We start from the raw sequence: 14,411 nt of genomic DNA on the forward strand, positions 1-14,411 counted from the left end.
GGGGCCGCTTTGCTCCCGTCGTCTTATTACCGAATTGGACCGGGCGATTACGACATGCGGAGTCCCCGCATCTACAACGCGACTCCGGATAAGTCTGATTCGGGCCAACCATAAGATGAGGAATTGTAATTCCCGTCGTCGCATTACATCGTTCTTTCGAGGTGTCTCTTTACACTTGAAGCGATCAAAATCACAGCAAAAATGGGCGAACAAACAGCAAACCCAAAGAAAGAAGAGGGAAAGGCCCCAGTGACGGGAGACTATGACCTCTCGACACCAATCGACCCCAACGCCGCGGGGTTGAGGCAGGGCCTGACGTCCTATGGTGATGCTCACTTCTCGCTGTTCCTGCGCAAGGTCTTCATCAAGGCTCTCGGGTACAGTGAAGACGCGCTCTCGAGGCCCATTATTGGCATTGTCAACACCTACTCAAGCTTCAACCCGTGCCATGCAAACGTCCCCCAGCTGATCGAGGCCGTGAAACGCGGCGTCCAGCTCAATGGCGGGCTGGCGATTGATTTCCCGACTATCAGTATTCATGAGAGCTTTGCGTCGCCGACGAGCATGTATCTGCGGAATCTCATGAGCATGGATACGGAGGAGATGATCAAGGCGCAGCCGTGTGATGCAGTGGTCCTCATCGGAGGTACGTGAGCTGTATCAAACTAGGTTGGAAGATGAGATGAGTACTGACTGATTTGGACAGGCTGTGATAAGACAACTCCTGCGCAGTTGATGGGTGGCATATCGGCGAACAAGCCCATCCTACACCTGGTCACTGGCCCCATGATGCCGGGAAGCCATAAAGGTGTGAGAATCGGTGCTTGCACAGACTGCCGCAACAACTGGGCTGCCTACAGAGCTGGCAAAATTGATATTGAAGATATTTCGGCTATTAACGACGAGCTGGCACCTACGGTAAGTGTATTCCGTCACTCGAATGAAAGTCTCATCTGCTGACCGCCGTGACAGGGAGGTACTTGTGGCGTCATGGGCACCGCATCGACGATGGCTTGTATCCTTGTCGGTCTCGGAATGATGCCGTTCAAAGGCGCCACTGCGCCAGCAGTCTCGTCAACGAGACTACGCATCGCCGAGCAGACTGGAGGTCTAGCTGTAGCCCTCCATCAAAAGAACCTCAAGCCACAAGACCTGCTGACCCGCGAGTCTTTCCTCAACGCAATCACCGTCTTGCAGGCCATTGGTGGGTCAACCAACGCAGTTGTACACATGATGGCTATTATAGGCCGTCACCCTGCTGTAGCCGGCACAATCACGCTGGACACCTTTGATGAAATTGGAAGAAAGACACCGTTGTTGGTTGACCTGAAGCCCAGCGGACAGAACTACATGGACGACTTTCACAATTCCGGCGGCATGCTGGCGCTTTTGCACCAACTCAAGCCCCTGTTGCATCTGAACGCCATGACGGTGACAGGCAAAACACTGGGAGAAGAGTTGGAGAGTACGCCATTCACCCCTATTCCCCGGGATAGCTTGGTCAATTGTCTTCAGCCTTTCAACGATCCTCTGTACCCAGCTTCGGCCTTGGCTGTGCTCCGTGGCAATATTGCCCCAGGCGGAGCTGTAACGAAGCAGAGTGCGTCGAAATATCGCCGACTACTGAAGCATTCCGGCCCCGCAGTCGTATTCGCTGGCTCCGCAGACATGGCCCTTCGTATCGATGACCCCGATCTCGAGGTGACGCCCGATAGCGTGCTCTTACTCCAAAATATCGGGCCTGTCGGCAACCCAGGTATGCCAGAAGCGGGACTTATCCCGATCCCCCGAAAGCTCGCAGCCCAGGGAGTCGAGGACATGCTTCGCCTATCTGACGGCCGTATGAGCGGTACGGCGGGCGGGACTATCGTTCTGCACATTTCTCCCGAAGCGGCGGACCCCGAATCGGTTCTTGGTATCGTCAGAACTGGCGACATCATAACCTGCGATGTGGAACAACGTCTCATCAAAGTCGAGATATCCGACGAGGAGATTGAGAAGAGAATTGCCGAGAAGAAAAAAGCCTTGGCCAAGGAAGAGGAAGACGGCGGCAGCAATGCGCCTTGGGTGGCAAAAAAGAGAATTCGCGGTTATCGAGGACTATATCTGCGTTCCGTCATGCAGGCAGAAGGGGGAGCCGATTTTGACTTCTTAACAGCGAATGGTCCACCCCAATAGTCTTCGACAGTTAAGATCCAATTGACTCTTGTACAATACATGCTCATAAACAGGACTGGATCTCAGGTGAAGCTCGGGTAAGTTGGTATAAAGTCATCAAACAGGCCTCGCATGATGCTGTCCAGATTCGCGTTGTCGCCGGTGTGCATTGGGTCGCCAAACGCAGTGTTGGCGAGAAATGATTCGAATGGATCTTGGTGAAGGAAGCTTTCCGAGCCATTTTCGGTCGCAGAGCTCAATGGCAGTGGTTGGGTAAAGCCTTCTGAGAAGTTTAGTCTGTGGGGTTCCGCCCCAACAAGGCTGGCACCCTCGTTGTACGAGCTCATTGTATGCGAATGCGCAGGATCTAGTCGCAGAGATCGACGTTGAGCAGGGGGTTCCACATCGAAGGCTTGATTGGAAATGTCCTTGACCCATCGGATGGTTGCCCGGATCATGTCATCCAAGATATCGCGGCAACGTTTTGCTCCAGACCAGTGCTCGCCCGTTGCGGCCAAGACTCCTAACCCGGCGCTGAAGTCAGACATGAGGGCATCCAGAGCCGTCTGCTTTGCTATCTCGGGCACCATCTTCAGACAGTAAAGCATAGTGATGATGCTGAGGACTGCTGAGTGACAGGTATTCCATGTATGTATGAGCAAGTTCTTCTTGTACAGGTGATCAAAGAGACGGATAACCTCAAGAGCGGCTCTAAAGCACTTCTTGAGGATCTCGGGTGATGGATTCGGGATGGCGGGGCTAGGCCGGAGAACCAGCATCCGCAGGCCGTAGCATCGGATCTGACAGATGGTGCGGATGTAGTCGGAGTCGGGTGTGTTGGGGATCTGGCTGTACCACTCGTCCAGCTGTTCCAACATTCCTTGCTGCCACTCATTTATGTCAATGACCGCCGGGTAGGCGTAACGTGGTGTGTCGCGAACAATGCTGTTCGCCACGTATTTGAACTCTGAGTTAAGTTTTGCTAGACGGAACAGATGTATCGAGAAGGCCATGTGACCCGGGGGTTGATTGAGAGATGGCTGCAGTGACCCTTGCAAAGAGACATCTTCTAGATGCTGTGGAAGCTAAGAGAAAGTTAGGGTAGGTTGAACGACGGAGCATATGCTGAGGTGGACATACCCGAAGATCACATGCCTCATCTCGCAGTCCAATGGGGCGTCCCATCATGGTTGCGATCATTCTATCCAGTGTGAAAACCACCCAAAATATTCTAGTCCTCATTTCCTGTTCAAGAAGGGAAATACCTGCGTTGGTGTTGATATCGCGCTGTAAACCCAAGTCGAGGACAGCAGCGATGCACTGGTAGTTTAAATACCAAACGTTGAGACGCATGTTTGAACTGTGCATCGTGAATACTGTGAGCAAAAGAAGGCATTGCAGTCCCGGAATTGAGCTGTCGATGCTGATTCGATCAAAGCTCTGCATCGCAGATAGGCAATATGACTCTCCGGGAAGACGTGCCCTCACCCGGCGAGAGAGCACTGTGGACCCCAGAGCAAGGACCATAAAAACTTGGAAGGTCGCTGTCGGGGTAGATTCCACGTCGATCCTGTTCTCGTACATTTGATCCATCAAAGCCATGAAGCTAGGCTGATGCAGAACGGGGAACTGGCAGTTGATAACGTCAAAGTAGTTATCTGCTAGCTGCTTCGCATGATGTCTGCTTGGCAGTGACATTGGGCCATGCATCGCCTCAACGAGAGCAGTTGGTATGGACGGGTTTGATACTCCGGTTCTGATTGGCCAAGATTGGTCATCCTGTCGGTTCGAAGTCAACATCAGTCGGGCAAGGAAGTATCCGCTCGACGGCCCGATATACTTCGGGTCTTGGCTACTACCCAATGACACCATCCCGATTTCGTGTGACAGCGTACTGCTGGCAATAGGGTCAACCAAGCGAGGTCCTGAGCGGATGGCCTGGATGGCTTGTACTGGCTCTGAATGTTGAAGCGGCTGTGCTTGTGGAGGATGACTCCCTGTGAGGTTCAGACTATCCTCGGGCGATGCACTGCTGACTCTGATCGTCGAGTCTCTTGCAAAGGTTTCATCACCATCAAGTTCCATGTCAAAGTCTCCAGACGGACCTTGACTGAGGTCGACGTCGGGACATCTTTCCCTTACAATGCTCTCAAGCCACTTAACTCTCTCGATCAAGTTCGAAATTTGGCTAGCTGAATGTCAGAAACATGTGCCAAGGTGGGAACTTTGAGAACAGCCATACGCTCTGGGAAGATCCCGAAGACGGACACTTTCGCCGTCGGTGCAAGCAACTCCGGCCTTCTTGCAATTGTTGCACGCAGGCAATTGCCCGTCGCACTATCAGACACCCACTTAGTACCATGCCATCTTCAATTGAGGTTCGGAGGTCCACTTACACGGATCTTCCGCCGCTGGCACCGAGAACAAGCGAGCCTCAATCGCGCGGTTCTGCGGGCCTGACGGGGTGTTGGCCGGGAGCTGGTATCTTCGGGCATATTGCGTTTTTCAGGGCAGCCAGTGCTTGGCTGGTTTCCGTCATAACGATAGGAGAGCGATGAAATGTTTGGGTAGGTTGAAGGGAACGAGGCGGGGATTCTCCGAGGTGGAACAGAGGTGAAGTTGGTTGGCGGTGGTGGCCCCAGGCCGTGCGGGGGAAACCCGTGGCGTCAGATCCTTTGTTAGTTTATTGTGCCGGGGTTTGCCCGCATCATCGGCTGAACTCCGTCCGAATGCGTGTGCTTTACTACTACTCTCTTCCTCGCGACGCCATTCACTTGCCTTGGTATATCAAGAGAGGCCATGCTAGGTTCGAAAATCGTGCCTCGTATCCAATCAACCCTGTAGCCATTCATACGACAGATGTTGCCGTGCAATACTCCACATCATCTACTAACCTTGCACGTCACGTCTTCCGCAATTCTGCGCCTCAAATTCCGCACGGCCATTCAGCGAGATGGCCGACGAGTCCCAAAAGATACCAGTGGCCGCTTCGGAGGCCCGCCGTCTGGTTGAAGACATCCTCAAAGGCAATGGCGTTCCCGAAGAAAACTCAAAGATTGTCGCCCGGTGCCTCGTCGCTGCCGACCTTCGCGGTGTCGACACCCACGGCATGAACCGCATTCCTTCCTACATGGAGCGCGTCCGCCAGGGTGTGCTCAATGCCACAGCTCAGCCCGAGCTGAAGCAAGTCACGCCCGTTGTGGCGCACGTCGACGGCAAAAACGGCTTCGGCTTCGTCGCGGCAGAGATGGGTATGGCAGCTGCCATCGAGTCTGCCAAGACTTTCGGCATCGGCATGGCAAGTGTGTCGCATTCCAATCACTTTGGCATGAGTGCGTGGGTGGTGCAGCAGGCTCTCGATGCGGACATGATGAGCCTGGTCTTCACCAACTCAAGTCCTGCGCTCCCGGCGTGGGGTGGACAGAGCAAGCTCATGGGTGTTTCCCCGATTGCTTGTGGTGCGCCGGGGAAGGACAAGCCTTTCATCCTGGACATGGCCCCGTCAGTTGCGGCCAGGGGCAAGATCTACAAGGCCAAGAGACGCGGCGAAAAGATTCCTCTAGACTGGGCGCTAGATGCTGAGGGACGTCCTACGGATGATCCCACTGCAGCATTAGGAGGTGTCATGCTGCCGATGGGTGGTCCCAAGGGTTCGGCATTGGCCATCATGATGGATGTGTTTTCTGGTGTCTTCTCAGGGTCTGCTTTCGCAGGTCACGTCACTAACCCGTACGACCCTTCAAAACCAGCGGATGTCGGTCACTTCCTAGTCGCCATCAAGCCAGACCTCTTCATGAGTCTCGACGACTTCCGCGACAGGATGGACTACCTGTATCAACGTGTTATTGGATCAGACAAGGCGGCAGGAGTAGATAGGATATACTTTCCGGGTGAGATTGAGCAGTTGCAACAGCTGGATCGGGAAAAGACGGGCATACCCTTGGTACAGGCCGAGATTGATGCTCTCAACGAGGAGGCAACAAGAGTTGGCGCCAAGCCTTTGGTAACCCAGGTAGCTGCATGAATATATGGCTTTACGCGACTCTTGGGAAAGCATGCCATATGTTCCATCGAATCGTTGGCCTCCATATAACGGGGTCTTGCAAGGTTTTTTGTTAGTTTTTCTTTTTGTCATGGCTTCCAATCGGAATGGAACTGGTTGGTGATTCATGGAAGTTTCTCTTTGACCTTAAGAGATATTGAGATGGCTAGTAATGGTAGTTTACCAGGCTGAAGTGCCGAGACCAGCAAGCTCCCTTATGTTCAAGTCGTCATCATCTACCACGTTTTCTGTTTAGTATCCTCTATTGAGGGGAGAAAAAGAGAGATGATCGTAGATACAACCCAGAACTGTAAATCGACAATCCTGGGAAGAGTATGGAAGAGTATTGTGGCAGCCACTAGTACGACCGCTGCCCGTCTGCCAAGGCCATTGACATCCTCTTCCATATTCCTACAAAAGTCGATCGCTGCAACGCATGTACATCAAGTGCCTGAGAATGCTTTGGTGAGCAAAGTGTAGCTCCTTCTCACTTTCTAAAAGATAAGTTGCCATTCTTACAGATTTGGCAGTAGAGTCAGCCCTGCTCCTTTCCTGGGAAACCGAATCTCCATCCACCCCTTCCCTTCTTCCCCAAAACTTATGCTTGAGGAAGTGACACTTGATTCGCAGCGGAAACTTCTTTCCAAAATATGACTGCCGTAAAATGGGCTCTTGATGTACTAGGGGTTTTTCGTCAGCCAGACCTCGATTCTCCCCACATCATCTCCCTCCCCCCAAGCAGCATCACCTCCGTCTACCATTCATCCCAACCTCAATACAATCAATACCCATCCATTCTATCGTTCTTTTTTTGGATTCCCCCATCATCAACAATATCCATCATGAAGTTCACAACTTTCGCTACGTCCCCGCTGCTGCTTGGCTCAGCTTCACTCGTCACCGCAGTCTCTCCTTCTGTACCCCAAGACCAGGCTAATCCCGGAGGCATCTCCAGCATCAACCTTCGAGGCACCAAAGTCGATGAGAGGAACGATGGTCGTCTTTGTTTCACCCTCGGTACTTTCGACTCCCATTTCGGTGAGTTCGCTGTATCTTTGGTGGATGAACCTGTCGACGGGCATCTAGCCAATGGCTTCTGCCACAACCATACTACGAAAGTCGTCCAAGACAGCAAAGGGAACAATTGTGTCTTCGAAGACAGAACCAGCAATCTACATTGCTCTGCCGAATCTCCTAAGACCAAGTTTCACCTGAACATTCGCCAACCACCAGCCATCGATTACTCCAAGGTACCAGTACGCCCTGAAATGACGCCGTGTACCTCTCTGTTGAGAGCCGTATGCTTGGAAAAGGTGAAAGCCCAGTGCGCCTGGTGCTCTCACCACACTACGGATCCTGAGTGTCACAAAGCCACCTTCTGTCCATGGCGCTTGAGTCCCAAATACGGCCTCTCTAGCTCGCCCTCGCCCTCTCCCACTCCGGTGTACGATAGAAGCCGGTGCACAGGAGGCAAGCCTTTCCTTCCTGCCTGGCACCAGTATTTGAGGTGGTGCCGAGACCATCCCGAGTCAGACAGATGCCCCTATCTGCCGTGGACTTTGAATCCAAAGACAATTCATTCGGACAACGCATTCGATAATGCCATTGGCTTCATCTGGTGTCATCTCCTTGGTCGGTGTCAACATTCCGATATTTCCGCAATAACGCCACCAAAGACCGTCCAAGTAATTCAAAACGCCCTAGAACACGTCTGCACGAGGTATCCCCCCACGTGTCCCTTCATCCCTCCTGTCATGGGGGTCGTCTTATCTTCCATGGAAGTCATCGCCGACGTCTCAAGGCTAGCCACAGCTTTCGTCACCGGCCATGGTCTAGAGGATTACAGTCGCCCAGCTTTGCCAAAATCTTCCGGAACCAGTCACGGCGAAAACGCCCGCATAGGGCATCCAGACAGCCAAGGCAATCTTACTGTTATCGACAATACCCTCTCTTCAGCTGCTCTGGAGTTCATCTGCGAGGAGCTCTGCAGCCCTTTGTGCGATCACATTCCCTCGGTCATGAGGATTGTTGATTCTATATTGAAGGGCAATGCAGACTTGCAGGAACTTACCAATGCGTTCCAGTATTACCTTGCCAGAATCACCCCAACTGATGTCCAGACCCTGACAGAAGGAGCTGAGGATATCTACGACATCTTCGTCGCCACGCCTTCAAAACTGGAGGATTTGATTGACGCTATCAAAATCGACTTGGGAACGCTCGGCGTTAACGGCACCTGGAGGCTGCTTCGAGCTGGCCTATCCATCTACTTCCGTCTCTCCCCGTCTGACGAGCACAACCTATTTCGAACACTTGGAGACATCATTACCCATTTTGATGCATCCAATGCTTCAAGCTAAACCATGGAGACTTAAGGTGAAGGATACCCAAAGGCTTGATGGGGTTTGACGATACGATTAATGGACAAAGTGGGCGATTGGTGTACGCACTACACAAAACACGATGCTGCGTCGGTTGCTGGAATCAACTGCGATCCAGAACACATTGATAATGAGTGACGGACTGGAGGACTACACGCGGATGGTGACTGGGGATGAGCAGTATAGCTAGCTACCTAAGTCAATTGATAAGAGCATCGCTTACGCCCAACATGAATGAATGCACCTCGAATGTAATTGTGACATGGTATAATCTCCGATCGTTAGCAAACATTGTATCGCTATGTTTTTGATGTCCCCAGGTCCACACATTGGATCGTAGACTAGTGATCGGGTGGCTGGGCCATTACTTGGTCGCCTTGCCTGTTCAATGAATCACTTGGTAAAAGTTCCGAAAATATGTGGTACTACTTGGAACCATGTCTCATCTTGGGGTTGACGAATGTCGATGTTTGTCCATGGCCCTGCAGACCTAAGGTTGTTGCCAGTGTTGCGGCACAGCTGGCAGCCGTTCAAAGCCCGCGGCCAAACCAGATTGACGATACCTAACATGATTAGCATCGATGTCGACCCCTTCAGTCGCGCCCCTCAGGGTTTACTTACGCTGATAGAGGCGGACGGGCCGGCTCTGCATCACCTCAACGTGTTCGTACAAATACCACCTGCCCCCTTTCTTGAGATAGGAGTAGAGCTCAGCAATGTTCTTCTCGGGCTCGGGGATGCTGCAGAGGCAGAGAATGGAGACGATGCAGTCGACGCTACCCTTTTCAATCTTGCCGTCCCAAGCCGTCGGGTCGGAGAGGGACTCTATGCCGGTGGGGACGATCTCGTAGGTGCCCTCGAGCCCGGCGGCCTGAACGTTCTTCTTGAGTGCGGGGTGCGCCTCGGTATTGGGCTCGATGCCGTAGACTCTCGTCACGCCCTCGGCGACGCGCCTCCTGACGCCGCCGCGCGCCATGCCGGCCGCTGCATCGGCCTTCTTCTTCTTCTCGTCACCGTTGCGGCCTTTGGCGAAGATGTCCACCCACATCCCCGACCCGGGCCCGATCTCCAGTACGACGCCGCTGACGGGCGGGTGGACGGGGTCCTCTACGACCTTGCCGTCCGTGACGCGGCCCTCGAGGAGGGCGACCATCATGTCTGACCTGCCCACGCGGATGTTGGGGCCTAGCCAGGCCCAGAAGGCGGAGAACCAGGCGTCTTGGACGCGGGACGGGGTCGTGAGGGCGGCGTAGTCGCCTTCGCGGAAGAGGCGGAGGATGGTGGGGGGGAGGTAGGAGAAGGCGTTTAGGAGGAACATCCAGGGGCCTACGAGGGCCCAGAATATGGCCGTTGCTTCTGTGAGGGAAGACATGATTTTACCCCTCGATCCGAAGAGAGAGTGTGTGAGAGAGAATGAGGAGTGCCCTGTGGTATGTTAGAAATGGGAAGTGAGGGAGGGGCTCAGGGGGAGCTTACAGACTGAACACCAGGTCAGATACACAGTCAGAGGAACGAAATACCCGAGGAACCTGGAAAGTGGTGTGTCCCGGCGAGGGCTGGCCGGTTTATAAGTGGGAGCTTCGCGCAGGGAACGGCCGAAATGCCGGGGGACTGAGAAAAGAGGTATTACAGATAGTGAAGTGGGTATATGCATCTATCAAGTACAGTGACAAGCCGTCGATGCCATTATCGTACATAGCAACCCCACCAACCCCACCACGCTCCCCTCGGCGTCTAAATCTAGACAGCTGCCTTTGACAGCTATGTTTTCCTCTTCTCTGCCTCTCTTTTTTCTTTCGTGCTCTTCTTGTTTCATGTCTCATCTGTACATTCATTGCGTCTCCAAGTCTTTCTCATCTCGCGCTCACACGACTGCAATCGTGCCTTCAACAGCGCTTTATATCCTCCGAACGTTTCCAACAGTCTTCGCTCCTTCGGCTAGTCCTGTTGGTTCCTTATCTACGTCTCGCGCGAAATGCTGACATCGTACCTGACAGCCCTGGTCTTCCAACGTCATGCAAGCTAGGGGGTCCCGTTCACGACGATTGGCCACTTTGCGTCCATCCCGCTTCCCACGCTGTCAAGGAGTGCTTCGTCTGCTGGCGACTGCTCGAACTCGTCCGCGTTGACGAGGTGCCGTTCCCAATGGAGACAAGTCTCTCGGGCAGCTCCATCGGGCTTCGAAGATACCTGTCCATCTGAGGCGCTGGCGCCGTGTAATAGGCACCGGCTCTGCACACACACCAACCCACCGAACTGTCAGCATTCATAATCCTGCGACCACACTGATCAGAGCCAGAGAGGCAAAGAGGCAAAAACTTACCCGCCATTTGAGGTGGTGGTACCGGATGGTGCGGATCGTTGAGACATCGTGGGGGAAAAAAGGGGTAAGAGATTATTGGTTTTTGGTTTGATTGATTTCTTGCAGATTGCAATGCACGACTACAGCTGTACGAGGATGAATGTTCGCGATAGTGTCTGCGAGATGCCTCAGATCACAACACGGAGATAGCTTCCGTACATATAGGAATTCTGAGGACGCCATTTCCAGCGTCGACCTGCGCGGTTGACAAGCAGAAAGTCCTGCTCAATTGAGGAAATCGCAAAAGCACGAATGCGCTGTTTAGCCCACGGGTGGCCTCAGTGAGGCTTTCCAGATATTTCATCAATCTCAGTTGATAAATCGTGGGGAAGGGGAAAGAACACCTCGCGCATCACCTGCGCGACGCTGCGCAATCCTTCAGTTTCGCAGACTATCATCTTTGAGTCGTGTCCAAAGGTGGGAAGGGGTATTTTCGGTCACCATGATCGTCATCATTGGCTGCACCTGCATACGATTGCCTAGATTTTGGTGCGGATCGTCGACCCCCCCTGACATGGCGCAGCCTGCATACTCGAACAACAGCGCAAATGCGCCCTTTCGAAATGTCGCTGTGGCTTTAGTTCGAAGGCATTTCAGAGCCTGGTCTCCCCCCTCCTTTCTCCCTCTCTCATTCTTCTCGTTGTTCTGACGCCTTTTTTCTACATTTTCTGCTTCGCAATTGCGGATTTCCCATCGGTACTTGCAATTTTTGACATTTCCTTTCTGGGCAGCATGGGACACAAGACAATTGCAAGCAGCCGTATGACGTGGCTTGATGCAACACAAGTACACGATGGTGTTGCATCATCGAGGCCATCTGCCACTACGTCAGCAAGGGTCGATGAGGCCTCCAGGGACCTTGCATATCAATTCCTTCACATGAACCGTTCATCCCGCCGCGCATCCATCGTCAACCACAACACCAAAGTTTCCGAGATGCCCTCACCTTGTGCAGTCTCCTTTGAGCGTCCGCTTTCTTGGACCTTCGATACCCCGCTGCAATCTGGAGACCGTCGTCACTCATCCTTTGAGTCGGGAAACATGCCCAGCCTGACGTATCGTGTCAAACCACAACAACCACAGCCGCATAACCCGAGAAAACACCAAAGGGGAAGCCCGTCAGTTGACAGCTTGGAAGAGCGGCCGGGTTCGACAGAGGAGAGACACTGCAAGAGGATCTCGGGTGATTCCGGTTATGGGTCGGATACGCGGCGACGAAGTCGTGACCGGAGCGGAGACTCTTCTGAGTATCAGGACGTGAGGATCGGAGACGTCAAGATTCATGTGGAATCGGGGTCCGAAATCCTCATTCGCCGCTGTCCATCACCCCAGTCGGACAGTGACGAGACCTTGGGCGTCCCGCGGCGACGCAAGAGGCATCTGCGTAGACATAGCGCCACTGTCGCTACTACTTCGCCGAATGACCCAGCTGCTGCACCGCAAGAGGTTGGACTTGCGACGCAGAAGACGAAGACATGCGAGGCACTGTCGCAGCAGAGGGAAAGAGTGGCGATCCGCAGGGAAAGCCTGGACACAGGGAGGGAAAGATTGGAAAGTGATCTCTCCATTTCCATTAAAGGGCTGCGGCGAATGAAGGGAACTACAACTCTGCGCGACCCAGTTGGCAGTCAACAACCCCCAACATCGAAAATCAGGATTATGAGACGGCCCATGGGCATGAAAGTGCCCAGCATCCCTTCAAAAAACATTCCGCCTGTTCCCGAAGATAATGCTCCTCAACGACAATCTTCACTCATCGAACCACCATCCATCCAGAGAAGTTCCACGTTTGGAGATGACCTCAGTCGAAGGGCTAGGAATCGCTTATCTCTTCTCGAGGACGCAGATGGCCACCCCGTCTCCTTTCAAGACCCACGCCCCGCTAAGCCGAGCCTACATCTCGACACTTCAATTAAACCTCGCGCACAGCTTGAACGGCCCATTCAGCCCACCTCACTGAAAATGCCGCGACCTGTCTCCGGCCCGCCCAACCTCCCTCTCAATTGGCACGCAAACCTGACACCTAGGCCATCTTTCCTTGCCGTCGAAGAGCAGTCCGACTCTGCCAACGACAGTGGAGATGAATCATCCATCGAGTCGAGCGTCTTCTCAGTCCCAGACTCCCCCGTGGAGCCATGTCAATTGAACCGGGATGATCCGTTAGCGTCGCACATGGACGTCATTGTCGGCAACATCTTCCAACGCTACCAAGAATGGAACGTCCGCGAAAGGGGCGGACAGGGCCGACGAGCCTCGGGCCAGCGCGTCAATACCAACACGCCTGATTCGGGTCGTTCATCGAGAAAACGCTCGCACTCCGACGACCTTCCCGATCAAGACGCCTCAGATGGCGGGGACTCGAATGTGATGCCGGGGTTCAAGAAGCCAAAAGTCCCAGCAAGCACTTCGAAGTTGATGTTTGCGTGCCCCTTTTGGAAAAACGACCCCGATAACCACCGCCAGTGCTACAAAAAGGTCCTTAGCCAGATCAAGTACGTCAAAAGCCACCTCTATCGGTTCCACGCCGCGCCCATCACCTGTCCCTGCTGCGGCGCCGCCTTCCAAGACGAGGAGACACGGGACCAGCACGCGCGTGCACGGCGCTGTGAGGTAGTCAGCGAGGGGTACATTCCCAGCCACGAGGGCCTCTCCCAGGGTCGGATGCGACAGGTCTCGAAGCGCGCGAACCCGAGCCACAGTCCGGAGGAGCAGTGGTTCACCATCTGGGATATCGTGTTTCCTTCAAAGCCGCGGCCGTCGTCGCCGTACATCGATGGCGTGCTGTCGGAGGACCTCTGCAGCCTACGAGAATTCTATACCAGTATTGGGACAGACATGATGCTGGATTACCTAGCCTCCCGAGACCCCGACTTCGCAAACGACGAAAGGAGGGCCACCATGTACGACCGCGTCGCATTCAACCAACTACAGGAAAGGATCTACGAGGCATGGATGGCGCGTCGCGGTCTCCGACAGATCCACGATGCCAACATCTCCACGACGCCGCCGCGCACAGAGTCCGATGAAGCAAGCAGGGCCTCCCCAGCTAACGGCGTTTCCTCTTCCAGGCGCGAAGACGATGCGGGACAACAGCAAAGCGCGCAGACCCAGACGCTACAGCAGCAGCAGCAGCAAAACTCACAGGAGGAGGCGACGACTATGATACAACCCACGCCAGTGCCGCCGGATGTGGCCGTACAGTTTACAGGCCAGGATTTTGGAGAGGCTGATTTTAGTCGCGATGATATGTATTACGACACGCATACGCAGGCGTTGTTTGCTGATTTAAATGGCTTGTTGCCTGGTGCTGGGCGGGCGGAGTTTGACCAAGGTGGATTTGGACCGCCATATATAAGGTAAGGTATGCGGTTGAGTAGAACTGTCTCTGATGTTTTGTATTTCCGGCTGGCTCGGATTGTTCCATACTGTATCTTTATTACAAACTTAATCTACGAGAGTGCATATAGGG

At 53.7% G+C, this 14,411-nt stretch overlaps 6 protein-coding genes across 6 annotated transcripts; 4 read left to right on the forward strand and 2 right to left on the reverse strand.

The window, feature by feature from the left end:
• Nucleotides 1–201: 201 nt before the first annotated feature.
• Nucleotides 202–2,178, forward strand: BDZ83DRAFT_583379 (dehydratase; the record flags this gene model as incomplete). Its single annotated transcript, XM_060505652.1, has 3 exons — nt 202–646; nt 707–918; nt 973–2,178. 3 exons carry the CDS (start codon nt 202–204, stop codon nt 2,176–2,178), a joined length of 1,863 nt encoding a protein of 620 aa, XP_060362309.1.
• Nucleotides 2,179–2,209: 31 nt separating this feature from the next.
• BDZ83DRAFT_432134 (fungal-specific transcription factor domain-containing protein) lies at nt 2,210–4,759 on the reverse strand. Its single transcript, XM_060503056.1, has 4 exons — nt 4,554–4,759; nt 4,400–4,494; nt 3,298–4,345; nt 2,210–3,242 (listed from the first exon to the last, which is right to left on the reverse strand). The coding sequence occupies exons 1-4, from the start codon at nt 4,650–4,652 to the stop codon at nt 2,241–2,243; spliced, it is 2,244 nt and encodes a 747-aa protein (XP_060362310.1). The 5' UTR covers nt 4,653–4,759; the 3' UTR covers nt 2,210–2,240.
• Nucleotides 4,760–4,903: 144 nt separating this feature from the next.
• Nucleotides 4,904–6,366, forward strand: BDZ83DRAFT_629607 (malate/L-lactate dehydrogenase). Its single transcript, XM_060508769.1, has one exon. The coding sequence runs from the start codon at nt 5,111–5,113 to the stop codon at nt 6,179–6,181; it is 1,071 nt and encodes a 356-aa protein (XP_060362311.1). The 5' UTR covers nt 4,904–5,110; the 3' UTR covers nt 6,182–6,366.
• Nucleotides 6,367–7,974: 1,608 nt separating this feature from the next.
• Nucleotides 7,975–8,559, forward strand: BDZ83DRAFT_754512 (uncharacterized protein; the record flags this gene model as incomplete). The annotated part of the gene is made up of 1 exon (XM_060514483.1): nt 7,975–8,559. One exon carries the CDS (start codon nt 7,975–7,977, stop codon nt 8,557–8,559), a length of 585 nt encoding a protein of 194 aa, XP_060362312.1.
• Nucleotides 8,560–8,973: 414 nt separating this feature from the next.
• Nucleotides 8,974–9,952, reverse strand: BDZ83DRAFT_583467 (methyltransferase domain-containing protein; the record flags this gene model as incomplete). The annotated part of the gene is made up of 2 exons (XM_060505662.1): nt 8,974–9,143; nt 9,202–9,952. 2 exons carry the CDS (start codon nt 9,950–9,952, stop codon nt 8,974–8,976), a joined length of 921 nt encoding a protein of 306 aa, XP_060362313.1.
• Nucleotides 9,953–11,983: 2,031 nt separating this feature from the next.
• On the forward strand, nt 11,984–14,302 carry BDZ83DRAFT_583410 (uncharacterized protein; the record flags this gene model as incomplete). Its single annotated transcript, XM_060505656.1, has 4 exons — nt 11,984–12,429; nt 12,499–12,658; nt 12,830–13,996; nt 14,063–14,302. The coding sequence occupies 4 exons, from the start codon at nt 11,984–11,986 to the stop codon at nt 14,300–14,302; spliced, it is 2,013 nt and encodes a 670-aa protein (XP_060362314.1).
• Nucleotides 14,303–14,411: the final 109 nt, after the last annotated feature.

This window comes from Colletotrichum acutatum, assembly GCF_030867785.1.
Source record: "Colletotrichum acutatum strain CBS 112980 chromosome Unknown BDZ83scaffold_82, whole genome shotgun sequence".
In the NCBI taxonomy this organism is placed as follows: Eukaryota; Fungi; Ascomycota; class Sordariomycetes; order Glomerellales; family Glomerellaceae; genus Colletotrichum; species Colletotrichum acutatum.